The sequence below is a fragment of the Monodon monoceros genome, unplaced genomic scaffold, assembly GCF_005190385.1.
Source record: "Monodon monoceros isolate NGI ecotype Baffin Bay Population unplaced genomic scaffold, NGI_Narwhal_1 Super_Scaffold_17, whole genome shotgun sequence".
NCBI lineage: Eukaryota > Metazoa > Chordata > Mammalia > Artiodactyla > Monodontidae > Monodon > Monodon monoceros.
The window spans coordinates 2,768,720-2,782,076 of NW_021703773.1; the positions used below are offsets into that span (position 1 = coordinate 2,768,720).

The following is a 13,357-nucleotide window of genomic DNA, read 5'->3' on the forward strand; positions in this document are numbered from 1 at the left end:
GGGGCGCTGAGGCCCGCGGGGCGTGGCAGCGCACCGGCGGATGTGACCTTACTCCCTGCCGCATCCCACACGTAATGACTGAGCCCCCGTAACAGGCTGAGGTCTGGGTGGGTTTGGGCCCAGGACACCTGACTCACAAGCAGTGTGTGCGGTAGGTATGCGGGATGTCACTCCCGTCTGTGCCCAGAGCTGAGGGTTGGTGATTTCTAGCGACTGCCTGGCTTTTTGACCTGCTTTGGGGGCGAGTGAAATGGGCTCAGCTAAGCATCCTTCCTCTGCAGAGGGGCTCACAGTGGTCATGGTGCTTGAGCAGAGGTGAGTTCAGGCCTAAAGCAAATTCCCTCCTGGGACTGTGGTTCCTTTCGCTCGCCCCAGGCCGGGGGCTCCCGGGGAAGTTGCTGGCGGGGCCGGAGCGCTGCACGGAGCCTGCCCACACCCGCCATCTCCCCTCTGCCCATTCCCAGAGGAGGAGAATTTAGAAGGCCGGACAGCCTCCAGGCCGCCAGGATGGCTCATTCATTCATTTATTCATTCATTTGTTCAGAAAGCTTTCACTGAGCAGTCCCCACTTACCGGTCACTGTCTGGGGTAGTCGGGGTTTCTCAACCTCAGCACTACTGACATTTGGGGCCCGATGTTCTTTGTTGTAGATGTTTAGCAGCATCCCTGGCCTCCGCCCACTAGGCGCTAATAGCACTCCTCCCCTCCTTGTGACAATTAAAAACGTCTCTAGACATTGCCAAGTGTCCCGGGGTGGGGGATGGGTGGTGAGACAAAATCCCCTCCCCTCACATTGAGAACCACTGCCCTAGGGGTTAAAGCACTGAAAAAACAAGCAGACCGGCAAAACCCCGCGAACAAACAGAAATCCCTGCCCTGGTGGAGTTTACATCCTAGCGTATCGTGTTCAAGCAGGGCTGAGGTGCAGAAATCCACTTGACTAGAAACGCACAGCGGTTTCAGGGAACCTGCTGGGCTTCACAGCAGTTCTCTTTACTGTAAATTTCCCCTTAAGGAAACTTTAAATGGCAGGCTCTTTCAGTGTGTCCAAAAATGTGACTAAATTTGGAAAAAGGGTTTACAGACAACATATCCAGGACCTCGCCTGGTGCATAGTGAGAGCCACCCGCCTCTTCCGTGATGCACAGTGATTGACGTTTAGGCTGGGCAGGGGCTGCCTTTTCATCAGCAGGGTGGTCTGGGTGTTCCTTGGGCTTGAGTGTGAGCCCCTGCTTGCCTGTCTCCCTTTGTGTGGGGCTGCAGAATGGCTTTACCCCCTTACACATCGCCTGCAAGAAGAACCATATCCGCGTCATGGAGCTGCTGCTGAAGACGGGGGCCTCCATCGATGCTGTCACTGAGGTAGGAGAAACTCCGCAGATGAGTGGACGGTCTCTGCGGGCTTTCTTCCAATAGCCATCTTGAGAGTTGTTCTTTGTGGCTGCGTGTGTGTGTGTGTGTGTGTGTGTGTGTGTGTGTGTGTGTGTGTGCGCTAGTCTAGAACTCTCAGGAATACATCAGGGGTCGCTAAGACCGGGAGCTGGTGTCAGATCTCAGGGAGCTGTCCAAGGTCAGATGCAAAATGTTTTGAGTTGTACATGTGGGTGGAATCACCCTGCAGTGTTTTTTTTCCCCCTCCGGCCATTTTCCTAGAAGCAGACCCATTTCATAGAACTCCCTTTCCTTGGAAGACTCTTCTGGAGCCCCTAGAGGCAGGAAAGCTTAAGCTCCATCTGGCTGTGTCTGGAGGAGTGGGCAAGTCTCCCCCATCTCACTCCTGTCTGGTCTGTTCCAGTCTGGCCTGACACCTCTCCACGTGGCCTCCTTCATGGGGCACCTGCCCATCGTGAAGAGCCTGCTGCAGCGGGAAGCATCGCCCAACGTCTCCAATGTGGTGAGTCTGTGGGGAGAGCAGGCCCTTCCTGTGGACGGAGGGCTCAGAGGCGAGCGTTTGCCAGCGATCCCAAGCTCTCCTCTCGAGGACAGAGGTAGAATTCTCAGAATAGCAGGCGCTTCAGACTTGGGGAGATGACTGTACGTACTGACGCTTTCTCAGTTAAATGTGTCACCCATGTGTAAGTCTTGGGGGTTTTATTTTGGACGATCATTTGGGAATTTCTGTGAGTGGTATCTGGGAATACATGTATGTTTTTAAACATTCCCTAGCTCTGGGGTTTACCTTTAAGTGTATCTTACACACACACACACACACACACACACACACACACACACACACCAGGCATCAGCAGACTAAAGGCTGAAGTTGCTTTTTGCTGGGGCACCTCCACCTCTTGGATGAATGTCCGCCAAGCTACTCCAGGCTGGCACTGCGGAGCTCTGTGTGTGCCCTTTTGCAAACCCAGCAGGTGTTAACACTTCCATAATTTTGTTATTTTACAGAAAGTGGAGACCCCGCTACACATGGCAGCCAGAGCAGGACACACGGAAGTGGCCAAATATTTGCTCCAGAACAAAGCCAAAGTCAATGCCAAGGCCAAGGTGGGTTCTGGAGGTGGGAGGGATCCCAGACGGAAGCAATTCAAGCGCAGGAGGAGCAATCCTCCCTGATCGGAGACCGGGCTGCAGGGCTCATGGTGCCGAGATTCCTTGTCACACCTGCTTGGTTGCAGCACACACTCCGGTTCTGCTTTGCAAGGGTTCTGAGAAGCCCAGAGATGTGTTGGCATCAACAAAAGGCCAGGAGAGGGGATTGCGGGGGGGGGGGGGGGGGGGGGGCGGGCTGAAAGGTTGCGTGGTGGTTACAGTCACAGTATCAGAAGAGAAGCAACTTTTTGAAGAAAGCGTTGCCGGTGAAAATCAAGATGCCCTCGCGATGTAAAAGGCGTCTCTGAGGTACTGAGTGAGCAAAGGGTAAGAAGAGCTGCCGAGTTTGCAATCTGGCTTTGGCCAGGATCAGGCTTTCTTACCGCACAGACCGCGGAGCCTCTGTTTAGTGTCAGGACTGTGGTTTGGGTTTGAGCCACGTGAGGGAGGCCCCTAGCTGGGCCCAGTAACACAGAGACCCTGCCCACTGACCCCCTCAGCTTCCGGAGGAAACTGGAAGGGGCGGGGGGGGGGGCGGGAGCTGGGATGAAAAGTCATCTTTCCCCAGGTCTGACCCTCCCATTGCCCCTGGCGTAGAGAAAACCAGAGTAGCCTTCAGACAGAAAGACAAGTGGACTCTTAGCCAGGACTCGGGAGACAGTACAGTTCACCTTGTTTGATTGCCCTTCACTTTAGTGTGGGCAGATAAAGTGTTTTTTGCAATAAAGTGTTTTTTGCAGATAAAGTGTTTTTTACAATTTGAAGTTTTGTGGCAACCCCGTGTTGTCAGGTGGATAGCATTTTTCTAGCAGTAAAGTATTTTTTAATTAAGGTAAGTGTATTTTTTAGACATAATCCTATTGCACACATAATGGAGTGTAATAGCGTGTAAATAACTTTTATATGCACGGGGAAACCAAAAAAATTCATGTGACTCGCTTTACTCTGTTACCCAATTTATTGCAGTGGTCTGGAACTGAGCCCACAATGTCTCCGAGGTCTACCCGTTAAGAGCAACCACAATGTATAGTTTGTGCCAAACGTGGTGTGAAACATCTTATACACGCTGTCTGCTTGATCCTAACCATAGCCCTATGAGGTCAATACCATTATTCCCATTTTACAGATGGGAAGGCTGAGCCTTTGGGCAATTAAGTAGGAATAACAACTAACTTGAAAGGTTGTTATAAGGATTAAATAATATAGAACATATTGGTTCCCATAACTCAGAGATTTGAACCTCAGCTCTTCCTCTTACTAGCTGTGTGGCCTTGAGAAAGTCACTTAACCTCTCTGGGCCTCACCTGCCTTCTTTATAAAATGAAGAGTTGGGTTAGGTAACCTTAGCGTTCCCTGTTCTTCGTTTTTGCTTTGGGTTCCAGGATGACCAGACCCCACTTCACTGTGCAGCTCGCATTGGCCACACAAACATGGTGAAGCTCCTGCTAGAAAATGACGCCAACCCCAACCTGGCCACCACTGCCGGGCACACCCCCCTGCACATCGCGGCCCGAGAGGGCCACGTGGAAACGGCCCTGGCCCTTCTGGAAAAGGAGGCGTCCCAGGCGTGCATGACCAAGGTACAGCATTCCTCCTCCCGTTCTCCAGAGCGGCAGGCTGGTCCCAGCTGGTCCTGGGGCAGGGGAGGGCGTTCCCATCTGGTCCTCTGTATTGCCTTGACTGTGCTGAGGGCTGCTGGGAGGAATGGACCCACAGGACTGGCCGCCACCTGTGAGCTGGATGTGTCCCGTCCTTCCCCAGGAAGGTGAACTGTAGTTTCTCTTCCAGCCACCACCCTTTGTCTGTTTATCATGGAATGGCTCAGGATCTGCTCTGGCCAGACCAGACAGGCTCTGGGATGCGAGAAGGCTGGTGGCCCAGGCCCTGCCCGCAACTAGCTGGCTGTCAAATAACAGCACCAGTGGTTTTGACTCCGTCACGAGAGGGGCAGGTGGCAGCCCCCTGGGCTCTGGGAGTCTCAGCAGGATCACACCTTCTGCGCCCTTTATTCTACTGGCATCTCCACACCAGTCGGGGTGGGACACCTCCTTTGCCGTGGGCCCTTTCTCCAGGGAGGATGGCGGGCCTCCCCACGGTTCTGACGGCCTGTGTTTCTCCTCAGAAAGGATTTACCCCTCTCCACGTGGCGGCCAAGTACGGGAAGGTGCGTGTGGCACAGCTGCTGCTGGAGCATGACGCGCACCCAGACGCCGCCGGGAAGGTGAGCTTGACCTTCCCTCCTGCCAGGGTGGACCCGGGGCAGCTGCACCTGGGTGGTCATCTCTGCCTGAGCCGACTGTGTCCCCCTTGCGAATGGGCAGCCGTCCAGGAAGAATGGCCTCTGGGGAGACAGATCTTTCTGACAGAGGCCTTGCCCTTCTACAAAGGATTCTACAAAGACCCGGTGGCCCCTCTGAGCGAGGCTGCTGCACTGCCCCATCAGCCCCTAGGACCCCCAGGAATGGAGGTGACCCCCCAGGACTGAGGCGGTGACCCCAGGACTGAGGCGGTGACCCCAGGACTGAGGAGGTGGCCCCCCAGGAATGAGGAGGTGGCCCCAGGACTGAGGAGGTGACCCCCCAGAAATGAGGAGGTGGCCCCAGGACTGAGGAGGTGACCCCAGGACTGAGGAGGTGGCCCCAGGACTGAGGAGGTGACCCCAGGAATGAGGCAGTGACCCCAGGACTGAGGCGGTGACCCCAGGACTGAGGAGGTGACCCCCCAGGACTGAGGCGGTGACCCCAGGAATGAGGCGGTGACCCCAGGACTGAGGCGGTGACCCCAGGAATGAGGCGGTGACCCCAGGACTGAGGCGGTGACCCCAGGACTGAGGAGGCGACCCCAGGAATGCGGAGGTGGCCCAGGTCCAGCTGGTGTGTTCTTTAGTGACTTCAGCTCCAGACTGGCTCTGAAATGGTGTCAAGCAGATTTCCTGTGTAACAGAAGTGATACGGATCCCCACGTGGCGCTGCCTGGAGCCACAGGCATGGCCAGTGGGATGTCCCCTGAGTGAAGGCTGTCCCCTGTCCATCTCCCCGCAGAATGGCCTGACGCCCCTGCATGTCGCCGTGCACCACAACCACCTGGACATTGTCAAGCTGCTGCTGCCCCGGGGCAGCTCCCCGCACAGCGTGGCCTGGGTAAGCCTCCTGGCCCCCACCCCGTCCCCACCCTGTCCCCACCCTGTCCCCACCCCGGGACAGCAGGCGGCCGCCACCCCTCAGGGAGGGCTGTGCAGCCCGATTACCTGCAGTGCGATGGCTGCTGACTGGGAACCGGAGCGGGCCGGGAAGTGGGGAACACTTCTCAGCCACAGGTCACCTCGCAGATGTGGAGCTCGTTTTACACAACTAATGTGTACCCCAAACTGGTGTCAGAGGTCAGCATGTACAGCGTGCTCGTGGATTCCAGGACCAGGGCCACACCTGGAGAATATTCAGGGCTGGGGGTGAACTCACCAGAACCTTGGAGCGAGGAACCTGTCTTGAATGCGGAGTCTCCCCCCAAATCTGTTTCTCTCTGGAGTTCCGGCTCTGAGATGGTACCGTTTCTGTACACACTTTACACGTTGAGGTGTGGCCGGCGTGCACCCTCACACCAGCCCCTGAGATGCTCAGAGCCACGGGTGGTGCATCGCTCTTGAGGGACCGGGAGTGTAGAGAGTGGATGGGGCTTATGTAAGAGTGGACTGAGAAGGTGCTGTACGAGGTACAGGGATAAAGCTGAGCGCAAGGATCATTTTGGGGGGACAGGCCGTCTCCTGTGGGGTGAGAAGGTGTGCAGGGTCTGTGAGGGGAGGGGGGCCGAGGGGGCTGGTGGCCACGCAGATGAGGGGCGAGGAGAGGGGGCAGGGCTCGGGTGCAAAGGACATCGCGGTCCCTGAGCGCACCACAGTGCTCAGCCCTGTGGCAGGAGGGAGCCATGGGTGGGTCAGAGTGTGATTCCAGCCGACACCTGCTGACTTCCATGGGGACGCAGGGAAAGTCAGGGCGGGGCTTCAGTTCCCCTCTCAGAATGGATGCTCATCTGAATTTTACAGCCTCACTTTCCTGCAGACGCAGCATCTCCCAGACACCCCTTCTCCTTGGGCTCTGGTCCCACGCTGTTGTAGCAGAGCCCACATCACTGTGTAGACAGCGTGCAGCCCTGCTGGGACATGACTTACTCCTGCTTCTAAAAATAAAACGCTGGACTCACACCGCTCCTTATATAAAAGAAATCAGAACCAGGCTCATGGTATTTAAAGGGAGCTTTATCCAAGCACAAACCCTGCACAGATGGGTTTTGTTTCCATGGCAAAAAATAGTTTCCAAAGCAGTCTGGCAATTTTGTAGAATCTCACATGCAAGTCTGTCTGCACCCAAACCAAACCCACCCCTTTCTAATTTTGATGCTAATGTTGTTTTAATGTTTAGGCAGATCTCTCTCTAGTGTGCGCATTCCTTTGGACGAGCTCATTTCCTTGGGAAAGAGGAGCCTTTTACTGGCTCACACTGTTCCTGAATCTTCCCCCCACCACCACCCCGACTCTCCTGCCTCCCTGCCCCTTGTCCTTGTCACCTACAGAAGGTCATTCATGCCCTGTAGTCCCAGCTTGGAGAAAGCTCACAGGGGTTGGTCCCTGATCTGAGACTGACGGTTGTTCTTGTATCTTGGTTTTAACTGCGGGTCACCTGGCAGCCTGACCTGGACGGGATGCCGTTCTTCCAGTGCGGACATCCTGCATTGCCCAAGTGGCCTGGACTCCTGATAATGCTAACGTGAATAAGTACTCAAGTTCCTGTCCTTTGTTCAGTAAAAGAGGCCCTAATAATCCTTGCTTCCAGGCAGGGAATGGAAGGCAAGCTGCAGTCGGCACCCTAGGTGAGCAGCAGCCTCACCCCATTTCATCCTGACTTGGGAGCTTGTTACGAATGCAGAATCTGGGGCCCCCCAGTCAGAATCTGCACCTTACCAAGATCCCAAGTGATTTCATACACATTCAAGTTTGAGAAGCACAGCTCCAGCTAAAAGACCTGGGCTCTGGAGTCGGAAGATTCTCTGATACTCAGAGAGAAGGATCTCCATTTGGGGATGACTCCACATCTCAGGCCTGATCCACTGAACCACACCTCTTTTCTTTGCTCCCTTTTGATACAGTACAAAACTCATTTTGTTTAATTAATTTTATTACAGTCAAAATGCCAATCTTGTCAGGGGAACACAACCTACAAAGAATTTAATGTTTTCTCATAACATAATCAAATTTAAAAGGAGGAACAGTAGGATGAATCATCTTACATAATTACTCAGAGAGAATGATTTTTATTATTCAATTTATTCTTTGGGTAGATGACAACTTTCCTTTCCCCAAAATCTACTTTGCAGACAGACGGATCTCACTCTGTCCCCCAGTGCTTTAAACTGGGATTTTACTGTATTGGTCAGCCCCTTTTTTTCTGTTTCTTTTTCCTGATCAGTGGATCCTGGCAGAATCAGAAATGTTGGTTTCCACAATAAGGCAGTGGCTGGCAAAGGAGATTCAGTTCTGTGGGATGGCCAGAAGGATGCTGGCCGTGGCAGGAGACCATATGCCTTATGCCATCTGCTCTGGGACTGGGTGGGCATATGCTTGGAAACTCCTGGGTCCGGCACAGGGGTCCTCAGGCCTGGCATCCCCCTTAGCCCTGAATGCTTTGTGGCCGACAACATCAGCCTTACCCATATGCTTGTTGGAAATGCAGAGTCCAGGGCCTCCCTATACCGTCTGAGTCAGAATCTGCATTTTACGGAGATTCCAAGTGGAATCTTGCTCCAGTTGAAAGAACCTGGAATCTGGAGTCACAAGACCAGACTTGGGTTCTCTGTTGTTTCACTTACTATGTGACACTAGAAAAGGCGTTTAACCTCTCCGAGAACTGGCTTCTTTATCCAGAAAGCAGGGTAGTAATAAAAATGCCTGTCTTACTTGCTGTACGTGGGTTGCAGTGAAGCTCAAAAAGGATAATGTAGGTGGAAGTGGTTTCCAACAATGATAATCAAAGTAGGCTGCCTGCAGTGGGGTATGGAGTTTGCTCCCATGCACTGCTTCCTTCATTGAGAAAGTCTTCCTCCCAAGACAAAGGGGAAAGGAAAGCCAGCTGAATAGAGAGTGCACAGTGACGTAGCTGATTTACTGTGGGACCAATCTCCTCATCTCATAACGGACTTAACAGATTTGTGAACCAGGGCACTGCAAAACCATACAAAGGTTTTATTAATTTTATATCTCAATTTTGGAAAGCACCTTCACATATATTATCATATTTGATCCATTCAACAGCTTTAAGAACAAGGTAGATGTTATTGTCCTCTTACAATGGCTTAAAAAATACGAAAGGAAGTCTAGTTGACCATCTTGCCCCTAGTCACATGGCCGGTTAAAGTGGACCAAGGACTGACTCCACAACCCCAGGTCCCTTGCTGGGGACATGTACTCTTAACGCCACCTGCCTGAAGCCACCAGGCCCAGGGGGAGCTCTTGGCCCAACATCACGAGGAGAGAAGGGCTCTGTTCCTTTTCCTCTATGAACTGGCTTTGGGGGGGCATGTTTCTTACTGTAGGAAAGAGGGCATGGAAGCCTTTCATTTACTTGTGTGCCTAGCTTGCTGGGTGTTCTGTAGGCCTGCTGCCTGGTTGAATCCTAGCATCTGTTGGGGACAGAGCACCTTGTGCACAGAAGATAGATGGAGAGAATGGGTAGGGCATTTGCTGGCTCTGGGAGCCTCTCCAAACCAAATGGACTCGGTTGGTTGGTTTGTTTACTGGAATGGCCCTCCCAGGTGACACCAGCCCTGAACCAGGCCTCCTGGCCCCTCCTCAGAGGATCTAAAACATAAGGCACGTGCTAAGCTTGTCAACTCAGCACTCCTGTAACCAGGCTCCGGTGGCCCCTTCTATTTCAGAACGGCTACACCCCTCTGCACATCGCTGCCAAGCAGAACCAGATGGAGGTGGCCCGCAACCTGCTGCAGTACGGGGGCTCGGCGAACGCAGAGTCCGTGCAAGGCGTGACACCCCTCCACCTGGCGGCCCAGGAGGGTCACGCGGACATGGTGGCTCTCCTGCTCTCCAAACAGGCCAACGGCAACCTGGGCAACAAGGTAAACACGCGTCTGCAAATATCCCTACAGACTCAATCACATTGGGGGGTCAGCTGACGACACACTGCACCTCAGGACCAAGCACCTGCTGTGTGCCCCGGTTCTGAATCAGGTGATGTGCACGCGCGCGCGTGTGTGTGTGTATGTGTTCTTCGTTGCAGTGTGTGGGCTTCTCTCTAGTTGTGGCGCATGGGCTCAGTAGTTGCGGCTCGCGGGCTTTAGTTGCCCCGTGACATGTGGGATCTTAGATCCCCAACCAGGGATCAAACCCGCGTCCCCTGCACTGGAAGGTGGATTCCTAACCACTGGACCACCAGGGAAGTCCCCCTGTGTAGGTTTTATCTCAGTTTTGTAAATGAATAAACAAGTTCAGAAAGGTTGCTTATTCCAAGATTGCAGGACCCCAAGCCTACCTGATGCCAAAGCTTTGGCTGGTCCTTTCTAAAGAGGTTGACTCAAGAATCTACAAAAAGATCACTACTGAAATCCATTGCATGCTTTCCCAAGTATAGGCCAGTGTCTACATTCAGGAATGTACTAAGTAAGCTGGGACTAAGTATTCTTTTTCTGTGAGGAAGATATTGTTTTCAGTGCCAACCTGTCCCTTCAATGGAGTCTCAGTCCAGGGACTGTTGACGTGTGAGCAGGAAACCCTCTATGTGGTGTACCTGGCATGTGGGAGGATGGGCGTGGGAGCCGTTTCCCAGGGGACACCCTCATGGTTTTCATCAGCTTCTCGAAAGAACGCATGACCCAAGAAAGACTAAGAGTCACTTCTTTTGTTAAACACCAATTTTATTGAAATATAATTCACGTACCATAGAATTCGCTCTTTTGAACTGTACTAGTCGGTGGGTTTTTGGTCTATTTGCAGAATTGGACAAACACCACCACTGTCTAACTGTAGAACTTTTCCATCACCCCCAAAGGAAGCCTCAGACCCATTAGCAGCCACATCCCATTTCCCTCAAACCCCCATCCCCTGGCAACTAATCTACTCTCTGTCACTATGAATTTGCCTGTTCTGGACATTTCGTACAAATGGAATCATACGATATGAAGAGTCACTTCTTTAGACGACAAATGAACATAATACAGTTTCAGAAAGGCAAGCATTTTGAGGGTAACTTAAGATTTCTTAAAAACGTGTGGATCCATTGGCTCTATCTGGACAGCTTTGGACAGGTGACCCCCAGGAGGGAACTGTTAGGGCAGGACCACTGTGTTGGACAGGACTCTTGGTTTCTTGCTGGTGCCATTTAAATGAGCCAGGAGGAGAATGGGGGTGCCCTGCCCTGAGACATCCCCACTCATCCACATCCACACTCACCAGTCAGGTTACTGTGTTATCCCAAGGATCAGGCAAGGCACCCGGACGCTTGTGACCGACCCAGGACCTGTTCTTATATGGGCAGCCCCACCTGCCTGCACAGGCTTCAGCTAGGCAGGCGCACCACTGGGCCTCCCATCAGCCTCGGGGGAAGCGCAGACGGCAGGGGAGGGCGAGTGGAGTCTCTGGAGAGGGGGCAGGCCCTGCCCACTGGCTCCGATGACAGAGGAGCTGCAGCCCTGTTTGCCCCACGGTTAGTAAGGCGTATTGAGCGGGCTCCGGGGGAGGGAAGCCTTTCCTGGCATTTTTGCGTGAATGCGCACGTGTCAGTCAAGATCACTGGAGCATCACCATCCTCGTGAGAAAGCTGTGATGAAAACTCCAAGAATCTGGGGGTTTCGGTCCCAGCAGGATCCTCCACCCTGTTTACTGGCTGGGATGTGCTGATCACAGGCTGCATTTAAATGTCACGTCGTGGTTTACAATGCATTTTCGTCTGTTTTCTCAAGTGAGCCCTCCTTTGCCCTTGAGATTCGTCAGTTATAATCCCGATTTTCTCGATAAGCAAACCAAGGCTTTGAAGCTCATCTCGAGTCATGGAAATAGGAAATGTTACCACTGGAAAGGATCATAAAGTTCATCTAGTTCAGAGATCAGCAAACTACGGCCTGGGGTCCAAATCTGGCCCACCACTTGTTTGTACAAATAAAGTTTTATTGGAACCCAGTCATGCCCATTCATTTACGTGTTGGCATAGCTGCTTTCTCACTATAACTGACGGAGCTGGGTAGTTGCAAGAAAGACACAAACCTAAAATATTGACCATCTGGCCCTTAACAGAAACTGTTGCTGACCTCTGATTCAGTCTAACCACCTCATATTTTAGTTAAGGATGGGGGGGGCGGGGCTAGAAGAGCTTGTCTAAGGTCAAACAACTGGTTGGAGCGTGCAAAGCCAAGTTCGACTCCCAAACCTCAGTGCTCTTTCAGTGTCGCCTGGAATTCTTTCCTGGCTCCAAGCTGATGAACTGCTTTTCCTTTCCAGAGTGGACTCACTCCCCTTCATCTGGTCGCACAAGAAGGTCACGTTCCAGTGGCAGATGTGCTGATCAAACATGGTGTCACGGTGGATGCCACCACCCGGGTAAGGCCAGCAGCCGGCACTCTGTCCACGGGGACTCCCCTCTTCCCCCTGCACCCACAGGCCTACCCACTCCGGCCTCCATCACTGGTCCATCTGAGGATATTTGATACCCCGAGGACCCAGTGGCCCATTCCTGTCTGCCACTTCCTAGGGGCGGCAGTGGAGTTTGAGGACCCCAGGCCAATGGGCTCACTTTCCAGTGGGGAGTCTAAAAAGTTGGCTAGACCTTTGATCCTCTGTAGTGAAAAGAAGTTTAATCATGATTCCAAGCCCTGTCTTACATGAGCAAGGTATCAAAATATCAGGATGTGCTGGAAAATTCCGCCCCTTCTCCTCTGGCATTTGGCTAAAAGCAGGTCAGCATTCTTTGAGCCTCTGTGTGTGCAGGGAGCTCCGGGGGTGGGGGTTGGGTGGAGGATGACCCAGTGCCCAGCGCACAGTGCAATGAGCCTCAAGGCATCTGCAGATGACATAAGAGGCAGGAAGGGACAGCCGGTGTGATATGTGGTGCAAGGGGGCTTCTCGTGAACCCATGGAGCACAGAGGGAGGAGAGGGTGTTTCCATTTGGTGGAAGGAAGAGGCTTCCTGGAAGAAGTGGCATTTTGTTCCTTTTCACCAAAAGGCAACTGTATTCAAAGGAAGGGACAGAGTGACGCCCCTGTAGCTCCAGCCTCTTCCAGTGTTCCTCAAGCACATCGGGCAGCAGTGTGACATTGAAGCCTCCCTGAGAAAAATCCAGAGACATATTTTATCCCCAGCTGCCTATAGCTTCAAAAGGAACCTGCTTTAAACTCAAGAATGTTCTGGATCTTTGAGGCTTCTTTTGTGGGCCTGGTTTAGTCTTTTGGGGTCCTGCCCTGAGAGATCTTATGTTGTGGGTTAGAACTTGGGGGTCCCAAAGCCATCCCATCACTCCAGGTCCAGCCTGCAGGGTCTGGGTCCAGATCATCTCTGGGACCGGGCTCCCCAGGGACACTTAGGAGCCCAGAGAGCCTTGGCTTGTTGGCGTTTGGAGGGAGCATTAAAATAGTCAGCAGAATGGCTTTCTTGACAATTACCTCCTCTGCAGACAAAACTCAAATGAATAAATGCCCAAAGCCACGGCCAGTTCCTATAAGTTCCATTATGGTACAACTCTGTAACCTAGACAGCCTTTTGGGACGTTTTTCAGTGGGATTTCAGCTTTCTAGTGGAAATAGGTGTGCAAAGCAGGTCTT

General features: G+C 52.8%; 1 protein-coding gene across 1 annotated transcript in view; it reads left to right on the forward strand.

Moving 5' to 3' along the window:
* ANK1 (ankyrin 1) overlaps positions 1–13,357 on the forward strand; it is a 96,850-nt gene that overhangs the window by 34,720 nt on the left and 48,773 nt on the right. The window contains exons 11-18 of the mRNA XM_029226367.1: positions 1,264–1,362; positions 1,796–1,894; positions 2,401–2,499; positions 3,927–4,124; positions 4,667–4,765; positions 5,586–5,684; positions 9,469–9,666; positions 12,041–12,139. Of these exons, the coding sequence (XP_029082200.1) occupies positions 1,264–1,362; positions 1,796–1,894; positions 2,401–2,499; positions 3,927–4,124; positions 4,667–4,765; positions 5,586–5,684; positions 9,469–9,666; positions 12,041–12,139 (990 nt within the window). The remainder of the gene's footprint in view (positions 1–1,263; positions 1,363–1,795; positions 1,895–2,400; positions 2,500–3,926; positions 4,125–4,666; positions 4,766–5,585; positions 5,685–9,468; positions 9,667–12,040; positions 12,140–13,357) is intronic.